Source organism: Canis lupus, chromosome 28 (assembly GCF_003254725.2).
Source record: "Canis lupus dingo isolate Sandy chromosome 28, ASM325472v2, whole genome shotgun sequence".
Lineage (NCBI taxonomy): Eukaryota > Metazoa > Chordata > Mammalia > Carnivora > Canidae > Canis > Canis lupus.
The window spans coordinates 2,048,628-2,060,895 of NC_064270.1; the positions used below are offsets into that span (position 1 = coordinate 2,048,628).

A 12,268-nucleotide genomic window follows, 5' to 3' on the forward strand; every position below is an offset into this window, starting at 1 on the left:
ATAAAAAATCTTAAAAATATATTTTGTGTACCAGGGAATTAGGGAGGCCCAAGGAGAGGGAGAGAGTCGGGGGAATGGTCTGTTTTTGGAGCAGTCAGAACACAGAACATTTATCAGTGAAGTTCAGCATCTTATATGGGTGGAATTCATGCACCCTAAAACAATTATGGTAAAAGATCATTGATCACAGATCACCATAATAAATATAATAATGAAAAAAACAAAAAAAATATAAAAATGAAAAAGTTTAAAATATTCTGAGAATTATCAAAATGTGACACAGAGACACAAAATAAGCAAATGCTGTTGGAAAAATGGCTTTGGTAGACTTCCTTGATGCGGGGTTGCCACAAAACCTCCAATTTGTAAAGAATGTAATTATCTGTGAAGTGCCTTAGAGCAAAGTATAATAAAATGAGGTATACCTGTAATTTTTATTTACCCAAAGGAATATTAAGAGTTACATGTGGACAAAAGTGAGGATTTCGTTTGGCAAAGTAAGTTTCTTATTTTAAGAACATCTTCTTGGTATAGTGAAACGCAGTTTTTAAAATCCATAGTACGGGATCCCTGGGTGGCGCAGCGGTTTGGCGCCTGCCTTTGGCCCAGGGCGCGATTCTGGAGACCCGGGATCGAGTCCCACATCGGGCTCCCGGTGCTTGGAGCCTGCTTCTCCCTCTGCCTGTGTCTCTGCCTCTCTCTTTCTCTCCGTGTGACTATCATGAATAAATAAATTTAAAAAAAAAAATAAAATAAAATAAAATAAAATAAAATAAAATAAAATAAAATCCATAGTACCCTTTCAGTGGAGGGTTGAATTGTTGTGTCTTCTGATTTTTGTGACTCCCTTTTGTGTCTATGGGTCCTTACTTTAACTTTCTTGCTGCCTTCTTTATTTTTTTACTTTTTATTTTATTTAAATTCAGTTAGCCAACATATAGTACATCATTAATATCAGATGTAGTTTTTAATAATTCATCGGTTCATATAACACCCATCACTGCCTTCTTTACCTTCACTATCAGGTTCTCAGTAGATAACTTTCAATTTACTCCTCCTTCCCCCAGAAGCCATGTCTTCTTGAAGCTTACATCTTGAACAGTTTCAAGTCACTTGCTTTTGGTTTCCTGTTGGCTTGTCAGTATCCTAGATCTTAAATCTCTTTTCAGCATTTTCATAATCAAGTGGGATTTTCTCTTTTAAGGGTTTATTTTATCTTTGTTCCATCAGCCCTAGATTATCCACACCTCTTTTTCTTCCTTTCTTCTTTCCCTCCCTCTTGCCCTCTCTCTCCCTCCTCCTTCCCCGCCTTCCTCCCTCTCTGCCTGCCTGCCTTCCTTCCATCCTTCCTTCCTCTCTAGCTTAACACTTTTGCTTGTCTCTCACCACAGGCTTTGCAAATGAATCTCCTAGATTTGGGTATTTTTCTCCTTGAGAGGTAATTTGAAGTTAATTTTATCCATCCCCTAGTTTTGAAGGTATGAGTTGCGGGTTATTTTGTTTATGTTGTTAATGTGTATGGTGTTTTGGAGGATGCATGGAGAAACTTAGATTTAGGCAACCACTGTGAATCTCTACAGCCCAGAAGTTAAACCTTCATTTTCAAAGAATAGTTTTGTTGATTAGAGAATTGAAGTTTGGCAAGACAGTGGCCCCAGGATAAAAGCAGCTACACTAGCCAGCATATCTTTCCAAGGTTCTTCTTTCTTCACAGCTTTAAGCTCCTCTACTTCTTGCCTCTACTAGTGTCCACTAAGTTATCTGGCTCTTCTTCTATATCTAGGTTGGAAGTGTTGTTTAGATCATCACATGTTCTCTTCCATCCTGTTGCATGTTTCAGCTGATACCTTGAAGGAGCTGAGGCTTCATATTCTTAATTTTTAAGTTTATCCAAAATAGTATGAAATAAAAAAATCATGATCTTTCATGATTTCATGAAATCAAAGATCATGAAACCAAAACTTACAATATTGAGGACCCCTATATCACTCCCCAGTTTGCTAGGAAGACTCAGTACTAGCCCATAGTTGCAACCATGTCTAAGATTTATTGCAGCAAAAGAGTATGAAGTAAATTATCAAAGGAAAAGTCTCATGGTTCAAATCCAGGGGAAACTAAGGACAAACTTCTCAGCATTCTTCCCCAATAGAGTCTCATAGGACATGCTTTATTCCTCTATCAATGAACTGTGTCAATACAACTGTGAGATATTGTCTACCGAGGAAGTGTATTAGAGACTCTTTGCTCGGGAATTCTATGAGAGGCTGTTCCTGTAGATAGCATGTACCAAAATTCCAAACTCCCAGAAGGAAAGCTGGTATTTAGCATAAACCATATTGTTTGCACAAACAGGGTAGGTACTTTTCAGTTAGGGTGATAGGAACTCTCTTGAAATACAAGTTCCCAGAAGCTAGCCAAGGGCCAACCTCACAAGCAGGCCTTTATGGCACTATTTTCTGTAGTACATATATAGCCAACACTTACTCATCTATCTTACTAGGGAAAATTGTTGGGGACCTAGAATAGGTCAGCAGTATCATATATACTATAATGTTTTCTTTTCAGCAAAACTGACAAATAATCAGTAGGGAGGAAAATAAAATAAAATTCATTTTCTTTAACATTCTCAGGAAATCATCCTCAATGGAGAAAGCAAAATTCTTCTCAGTTGTAAGCTTAAGATTTTAATCTTCTAAGACATTTTTAATTGAAGTTATCAAAATGCCAGTGTTATGTTAAATAACATTTTCTTCCTTCATTAATTTGTGTTAATGGGTAGACAAAATGACTGTGAGAAATTATATATTCACTTTTTTTTTTTTTTTTTAGCCTAAGAAAGCTGTCAAGGTAAAACCTCGTCCACCTATAGCTCCTCGACCTTCTAGTAGTTCCACGGCAGCTGCTCGCCACAGATTGTTAAAGGCTCTCCCCCACATTGGGCAGTCTTGTTTACCTTCTCCTGGGAATGCCTGTCTACCTGAAACTTCCAGCAATGCGGTTTCAAGTTTGGCAACTCTGCCCTCTGCTGATACACCAATATCATCTATCACTAGCAATTTTCTTAAGGAAGATGATAACTGGGAGAGTAACACACTGTCTCATTCCAATAGTAGCATCAAACTACCACCTCAGATACCCCATATGGAATTAGAAAATGACAAAGAGCTTGCTGATTCTGTTCTCCATCTTGGATCATCCTTGCCTAGGCAGAAAAAAAATCTTTCAGGAAACTTGTCATCTAATAATGAAGATGACACTGTTTTATTTTCAACTTCAAAAGAATGCATAACTGAGGAATCACTTCTACCTGAAGTGGGCTCATTTGCTACATTTACAGAAGGAAACACTGATGAACAGAGCAGTGGCTTAGAAATCACACAGAAGGTAAATCCAGAGTTCTTACTCACTAATGATGATAAAGGGTTGAAAGCTGCAGAGCAGCATCTTAAACATGTTGCAAGAATGTTGAGTGGTGAATCAGTAGAAACTACAGTTCTCAACCACCGTGAATTAAGTCCTCACAAGAACAGACTCTTGTCACCTCTTCACTGTTCTACACCAGTGTCACTCCATAATTCTCTGGTGAAATCACAAAGACAGCCCAAATGTTTTGAATCTGGGAATCTTCAATCTTCTGCATCACAGAATGTGCTTCAGTCATTGGATGTTCGAAATATAATGGATTCTTCTTTCTCTAGGACTACTCGCTTTCGAGCTGTTAAAGTCGATTCACCCGGGAAAAGATCTGATATTATTTCTAAAGTTGAGGCTCGAGATATCACAGAAATGGCTAACAAGGCTTCCAAAGAGCCTGTTGGTTGTGTAAATAATATAGGTTTTCTTACTTCGCTGGCCCAGAGTGCAAGCAGAGATAGCTTACAGAGCACACGTGGAGCAGGCAGGCTTCGGACCTCTGGAATCGGGCTGTCTACAAGCCAGCATTTTAAGGAGGAAAATCTTAGGAAAAATTCTCCCCAGTTAGAACCTACAGATTTTTTTCTAGTAAGTATTTACCTTTCAATATGTTCTAATAGTTATCCTTAGAGTCATTCAACATATTTAAAGTTTGTTTTTTGTTTATATAAGTAAGGAGGCCTAAGGTTGAATTCTTTTCATAAGATTCTCTTAAAATGTTTATCTAGTTTGTAGAAAATATTTTTGACAGTTGAATTTTATTTTTTTTTTATTTTTTTACTTTGACAGTTGAATTTTATTTTATTTTATTTTTTATTTTTTATTTTTTAAATTTTTATTTATTTATGATAGGCACACAGTGAGAGAGAGAGAGAGGCAGAGACACAGGCAGAGGGAGAAGCAGGCTCCATGCACCGGGAGCCTGATGTGGGATTCGATCCCGGGTCTCCAGGATCGCGCCCCAGGCCAAAGGCAGGCGCTAAACTGCTGCGCCACCCAGGGATCCTGACAGTTGAATTTTAAATAATGTTTTAGTCCTAAGTTGAGAACTGTAATTTGAAAGTAATTTTGTGTAAACAATTTATGATATATGCTATTTTTATTATTTTTTCCTAAATAAGAACTTTTATTTGTACTATCAAATTTTATTCTCTTAATGAAAAATATTAAGGACAATACTGCTGAATGTGAGAATCAGATTCTAAGTTAGTTTGGTTAAAAATTTGATTAAATGAAAGCCCTACAGCATTTCCATAATAAAATACAACCATAAGAGATTCTTAACTATAGGAAGCAAACTAAGGGTTGCTGGAAAGGGGATGGGTGGGGGGATGGGGTAACTGGTGATGGGCATTAAGGAGAGCACTTAATGTAAATAAGCACTGGGTGTTATATGCAACTAAATTCTACCCCTGAAACTAATAATACACTGTATGTTAACTAACTTGAATTTAAGTAAAATCTAAAAAAAATACAAGTATCATGTTTAGTGATCTTTTCCTCTGATCTTCATTAGCTTACCTCTCTAGATGTTTTGTGTTTTTATTATAGTCTGCCCGTGGTATTGGAATGAATGGAAATAACACAGCAGCAGGGAAGAGAGTAGGTAAGCTGGCAGTAATTTTGAAAATATAAGCCTAACAATCATTTCATTATGCATATTGTTATATTTTCAGAGAGAAATAAGAACACTCTTTGTGGTATGTATGGAGTAAACTCTCCCTAAACTTTGTTCCGCTTAAGAAAATTTTTATGAGAACTGACTGTAGGACATATTTGAAGAATAAAACAAAAATTGAAATTGAGGTCTCTGTTGCCTGGGAAAAGATATGGTCTATGTGAAAAGACGAGAAGAATGAAGAATTAACATGTAGTTCCCAACCCTCTCAGTCACTGGCCACTCTGGAGCCTTGCTGGGCTGCTGGATGGGTTTGGCGAAAGTATCTAAAGAGGTATTTCTCAATATCATGATCCATTATCAAGGATGAACTCCTTTTGATGAACTGATTATTTCTGGTTCAAAAAAGGACAATCCTTGAATTAGCCCTTTCCAACGCATAGTAGCAGAAGTGGCTATGACATTAGCACTCCTTTCTACCAGTAACGCCTTAAAAGTGCACTGACTAATCCCTATTTCAAGGGAAGTAGTTGTTATCTTTTATGGTTTAATACCCAGACTAGGGATGAGAACTCGTTACCAAAGATGTACTGTGTTTGTAGCCCCGGGGTTCTCAAGAATACTTTATAGAAGTTATAAAATGGATGTGACAACCAATATAGTATATATTATGGTTATCCCATGATTTTTATCCTTTGAAGAGTTATTTAGGGTTTATTTTACACTGCTGCTATCTATATAAGGCCCAAAGTTTTTTTTTTTTAATTTTTATTTACAGAGAGAGAGAGAGAGGCAGAGACACAGGCAGAGGGAGAAGCAGGCTCCATGCACCGGGAGCCCGATGTGGGATTCGATCCGGGGCTCCAGGATCGCGCCCTGGGCCAAAGGCAGGCGCCAAACCGCTGCGCCACCCAGGGATCCCGGCCCAAAGTTTTAAAGTCTTACTATATCTACTTTTTTTTTCAATTTTTTATTGTGGTAAATAGCCATAACAGAAAATTTACTGTCTTAACCATTTTTAAACATATAACTCCGTGGCATTAAGTACATTCACATTATTGGGCAACCATCACCACCATTCATCTTTAGAACTCTTTTTATCTTGAAAAACTTGAAACTCTATACCCATTAACACTAACTCCTCAACCCCCCTCACCCCAGCCTCTAGCAGCCACCATTCTACTCTCTGTCTCAGTGATTTTAATTACTCTAAGTATCTTATATAAGTGGAATCATACAGCATTGTCTTTTTGTGTCTGGCTTACTTCACTTACCATAGTGTCCTCAAGGCTCATCTATGTTGTAGCATGTGTTAGAATTTTCCATACTTTTTTAAGGCTAAATAATACTCCATTGTGTGTATATAAGCAGTTTGCTCATTCATGTATCTCTGAATGGAGATCTGTGTTTCTTCCACATTTTAGCTCTTGTGAATAATGCTGTTATGAACATGGGGCCCAAATATGTCTTTGAGACCTTCCTTTTAATTCTTTTGAGTATGTACTCAAAAGTGAAATTGCTGGCTCATATTGGTAATTCTATTTTTAATTTTTTAAGGAACTGCCGTGCAGTTTTGCATAGTGGCTGCACTGTTTTTACATTACTACTAGCAATGTGCAAAATTTCCAGTTTCTCCACATTCTTACCAACACTTTTATCTTCTGGGCTTTTTTTGTTTTTGGTAATGGATATCCTAACATGTATGAGGTAGTATATCGTGGTTTTGGTTTGTATTTCCTTGGTGATTAGTGATATTGTTTTGATGTTTATACATCCTTGGAGAAATATCTATTCAAATATTTTACCCATTTTTAAATTGAGTTGTTTTGAGTTTTTGTTGTTGAGTTTTAGATATTTTACATATATTATGGATACTGATCCTTTATCAGATATATGATTGGCAAATATTTTCTTCCATTCTGTAGGTTGCCATTTCACTCTACTGACAGTCCTTATGGACAGTAGTTTTTAATTTTCATGAAGTGCACTTTGTCTATTTTTTCCTTTGTTTGTGCATTTGATGTTGTGTCTAATAAGTTATTGCCAAATCCAATGTCATGAAGCTTTCCCACTATATTCTAGGAATTTTATAGTTTTAGGTCTTACAGGTTGGTCTTTGATGCATTTTGAGTTAATTTTTTTAATGTATATACTTTTGTATGTGGTGTAATGTAAGGGTCCAACTTTACTCTTTCTCATGTGTTTATCCGGTTTTCCCAGTGCCATGGGCACCCTTATCAAAAACCTTTTGGAATATTACTCAGCCATTAGAAATGACAGATACCCACCATTTGCTTCGACGTGGATGGAACTGGAGGGTATTTCCTGAGTGAAATAAGTCAATCGGAGAAGGACAAACATTATATGATCTCATTCATTTGGGGAATATAAAAAATAGTGAAAGGGAATAAAGGGGAAAGGAGAAAAAATGAGTGGGAAATATCAGGGAGAGAGACAGAACATGAGAGACTCCTAACTCTGGGAAACGAACTAGGGGTGGTGGAAGGGGAGGTGGACGGGGGGTGAGGGTGACTGGGTGACGGGCACTGCGGGGAGCACTTGATGGGACGAGCACTGGGTGTTATTCTATATGTTGGCAAATTGAACAAATTGAATAAACAAATTGAATAAAAAATAAATTTATTAAAAAAACAAACAAACAAAAAAACCTTTTGGCCCTATATGTGGAGGTTTATTTCTGGGTTCTTTGTTGCCTGTCTTTATGCCAGTACCTCACTTTTTCTGTAATATATTTAACCCTAACTTGGGCTTTGGTGCTTTTTCACTTCTCTTCTCATTCTTTATCTGAAATTGCTGTTGCTGAGGTCACCAAAGATGTCCACAGTTTCAAATCCAGTGGATGCTTCTGTATTCTTATCTTGTTTGGTTGTTGTTGCCCTCCTTCTTGAAATAGTTTCTTTTCCTTTGTTTCTCATCTTTTCATTTCTTCTTCTTTTTTTTTATTCTGGACTATTACATTGTTTTATTTTTTTATTTTTTATTTTTTTAGATTTTATTTAGCTATTCATTTTTAAAATTTTTTTATTGGAGTTCAATTTGCCAACATATAGCGTAACACCCAGTGCTTATCCCGCCAAGTGCCCCCCTTGGTGCTCATCACCCAGTCACCCCAACCCCCCGCCCACTTCTCCTTCCACTACCCCTTGTTCATTTCCCAGAGTTAGGTATCTCTCATGTTTTGTCACCCTCACTGATATTTTCACTCATTTTCTCTCCTTTCCTTTATTCCTTTATTCCTTTATTCCTTTTCATTAATTTTTATATTCCCCAAATGAATGAAATCATATAATGTTTCTCCTTTTCCGATTGACTTATTACACTCAGCATAATACCCTCCAGGTCCATTCACGTCAAAGCAAATGGTGGGTATTTGTCGTTTCTAATGGCTGAGTAATATTCCATTGTATACATAGACCACAGCTTCTTTATCCATTCATCTTTCGATGGACACCGAGGCTCCTTCCACAGTTTGGCTATTGTGGACATTGCTGCTAGAAACATCGGGGTGCTGTGGACATTGCTGCTATAAACATCGGGGTACAGGTGTCCTGGCGTTTCACTGCATCTGTATCTTTGGGGTAAATCCCCAGCAGTGCAATTGCTGGTTCATAGGGCAGATCTATTTTTAACTCTGAGGAACCTCCACACAGTTTTCCAGAGTGGCTGTACCAGGTCACATTCCCACCAACATTGCAAGAGGGTTCCCCTTTCTCCACATCCTCTCCAACATTTGTTGTTTCCTGTCTTGTTAATTTCCCCATTCTCACTGGTGTGAGGTGGTATCTCATTGTGGTTTTGCTAATATGTTGTTTTAGATTTTTGCTTTTTTTTTAAACCTGAGTTTTCTTCTTTTCACTTGTTTTACCCTTTACTTGTCCCCAGGTGTATACACTTTTTTGGTTGATTTCATTTAAGTCAAGGCATCAACTGCTACCTGCAGTGATCATCACCTAAACTAGAGTTGTGTAACTTGCTGCCATTTCCTTTCAGTAATAACTATATCATACTGAATTTGCTAAGTTCTTCCATTGGTCTTCTTTGCTTTTAACTTACAGGGTCTCCCTTGGAAATCTTATCCATCTTCATAGTTTAGTCATCATTTTTAGGCAAATGATTACCAAACTTGCATCTAGCATACTACTCTTTGCTTTGTTGGCTGTCTTCTGTTGGGTAATTATAGATCATTGTCTTCGATCAATTATTGGACTAGGAAATGCCAAACAAATGAGTTAATCCACATATCTTTAATCTTGTTTGGAAAAGCAACTTTTCACATTGGAATTATTTTGTTGACCTTTTCTTTGTTCATATGTCCAATGCACATTTGAGAGAAGGCTTCAAGGAGGAACTGATGATTGATGATATGTTCTTACAAGATGAGTAGAATTTTACTAGGTTGACAAGCTGGAATAGAGCATTTTAAAAGAAATTTCACCTGTAATGGGTCTGGTGCTTTATTGAGAGTGGGTATGATGTGGTAAATGACAGAAAATGACTTTAGAAGTTAGAAAGGTATCATATTAGATGTATAAGACCCTGAATGCCAGTCTAAAGAAGAGTAGGAAACCTATATGCTAATGATGGGTCCTATCCTGGAGTGAATAACTAATAAATGTTTTTTTTCTGATGGATAGAAGTGTATGTGGGAGCCATTCTCATAGGCGAAGACTGCATTTGTATTTCTGTGCCAAATCATTCTTGTCACTACTGTGTTGCATGTTTCTGCACATTCACAAGAGTTCTTGAATGAAAAAAGTTTGGGAAACATTAAGCAATTCCAAGGAAAAAAAAATGAAAATATAACTACTGAACTAGGTTATTATTAACAGATTATTCCATTGGGGAAGAATATCCTAAATCTGAATTTCAAAGATAATAACAATTAGATGAGTTTCCAGGGGATATCTGGTACTGTATGCCTTTCGTATGTGTCCTTTGCAAATGCTTATCTAATTTTCATTTTTTAAGAAGTGGAAAGTACCTTATTATCTTGTTCTTGATAACTCTAGGTGCACTTGAAGAAGAAAGTGTTTATTAACACAGTTGGTGCCCAGGCAACATTGGAAGTCATTCACTTAGTTGTTTTCAGTTTTGTTTCTACCATTATGAGTCATTCAGTTAGTTTCCAATTTGGTTTACAGTTTTGGGCAAGATCTAGGAGAGTATTTCAGACTGGTAATGAAGCAGACTTAATGTTACTGAGTTTGTATATCCAGCACCCAATCTGGGTGGCAAAAGGTATAGCACCGTTTCACTGTAATTCCAATTTTTTGAACTCTTGAAGGATTTTCAGAGACTTTTAGCTGCCAGGTAAACATTAAGCCCAGGCCTCCCAAACCTTTTTCAGTAGTGGGGTACCAGTACTGTTCAGACTCTAACACTTTTCTTCTCATTCCTTCATAAAAATGATTTTGGGGATCCCTGGGTGGCGCAGCGGTTTGGCGCCTGCCTTTGGCCCAGGGCGTGATCCCGGAGACCCGGGATCGAATCCCACGTCGGGCTCCCGGTGCATGGAGCCTGCTTCTCCCTCTGCCTGTGTCTCTGCCTCCCTCTCTCTCTCTGTAACTATCATAAATAAATAAAAAAAAAAAAATTAAAAAAAAATGATTTTGATCCAGACATTTTTCTTGATTCTCTGTCAAAGATTTGTGTACTTTACAATTACTGATTGCTCTTGGACACAACCAGAAAAATGCCAGTGTGTACAAAAGTCCTAAAAATATAAAAGTCTTAGTCATTAGAAGGCTACAGAATCTTTAAAAATAGAACAGTTTTGCATCTGTAGTTTATGTAAATAATTTCGGATATAAAAATAGCACAAATTGATTTTTTATAGCAAGGAAGTTTCCTGGGACAGGCATTTGTTTTATGTTTTGCTTAATACTATTTCACATTTAAAATATTGTGCCAGTTATTAATCAACATATACTTTCTTTAAACAGGAGAATGTACTCATCACCTGCCACCTGTGAAAGCCCCTATTCAAACAAAGAAGAAAGCAGCAAAGCATTGTTTCCTTTGTGGGAAGAAAACTGGACTGGCTACTAGCTACGAATGCAGGCAGGTTGGCTGGCTGGAAAAGCTGAGATGCTCTCTTTGTGGTGACCCAGCATAGGGATACAATATAAAACATTCTTTAAATTGGCTATTCATCACATAATTAGGATGATCTTCAAATAGCAGCCCTCACTTGAGCTCCTAATTGGTTAAAGTAAAGAGAAAGTAGACAGCTCCTGAATTTATAAATCATGAGATCTTGCCATTCAAGTTAGGAGACTACTTGGGAGAATGTATTTTCTTTGTCTTTTTTTTTTCTTTCTTTGTCTTATGATAGATGTGCTTATTGGTTTTTGTTTGAACACAACTTGGAAGAACTCTTCCTCCAAGATTGTTTTAAATTGAACCAATTTTAACTATTCAAAACAGATGAATAGGGCAGCCCTGGTGGCTCAGCAGTTTGGCACCACCTTCAGCCCAGGGCCTGATCCTGGAGACATGGGATCGAGTCCCACGTCGAGCTCCCTGCATGGAGCCTGCTTCTCCCTCTGCCTATGTCTCTGCCTCTCTCTCTCCTCTCTGCGTATTCTCATGAATAAATAAATAAAATAAAATAAAATAAACAGATGAATAATACATTCACAAAAAATAATGAACTTTCTCATAATTATTTCTTTTGTTAGCATTGATTAATATGTCCTGAGGACAGTGTCTACCCTTTGAGTCCAGGCATTAAAAGCAACTGCTGCTTTTTAGAGTACTTTCTATTCAAATAGGAACAGCTCATCTTGTTTGAGATATATATATATATATATATATTTTAAAGATTATTTATTTATTTATTTATTTATTATTTATTTATTTATTTATTTATTTATTTATTTATTTATTTATTTATTTATTTATTTAGAGAGGCAGAGACACAGGCAGAGGGAGAAGCAGGCTCCATGCAGGAAGCCCGACGTGGGACTCAATCCCTGGTCTCCAGGATCACACTCCGGGCTGCAGGTGGCGCTAAACCGCTGCTGCCCTGATAGAGATATTTTTGAAATCCTTTCATGGCATAGTTAGGTTTATGTGCTTTTCTTTCCAGACTGAATTTCTCACAAATTGAGTTCACCCAGGTTTACTAAATATGAGAGAAGCAATAAACACATTTTTCAGTTTTTGCAATTTTACTACTTTATAAAGATCTGTATCTTTTTTCATTTGAAATAG

The 12,268-nt window shown here is 37.0% G+C and overlaps 1 protein-coding gene across 5 annotated transcripts in view; it reads left to right on the top strand.

Annotated features, from left to right (window-relative positions):
* The window catches only part of ZFAND4 (zinc finger AN1-type containing 4), a 67,757-nt gene that overhangs the window by 48,488 nt on the left and 7,001 nt on the right, over positions 1 to 12,268 (top strand). For 3 of the 5 annotated variants that reach the window (XM_025466380.3, XM_049103047.1, XM_049103048.1), the window contains 3 exons: positions 2,830 to 4,002; positions 4,966 to 5,020; positions 10,996 to 11,113. In XM_025466380.3, the coding sequence (XP_025322165.1) occupies positions 2,830 to 4,002; positions 4,966 to 5,020; positions 10,996 to 11,113 (1,346 nt within the window). Of the gene's footprint in view, positions 1 to 2,829; positions 4,003 to 4,965; positions 5,021 to 10,995; positions 11,118 to 11,964; positions 12,229 to 12,268 lie in introns of those variants that run through there. The other 2 variants (XM_049103045.1, XM_049103046.1) reach the window with 2 other exon arrangements.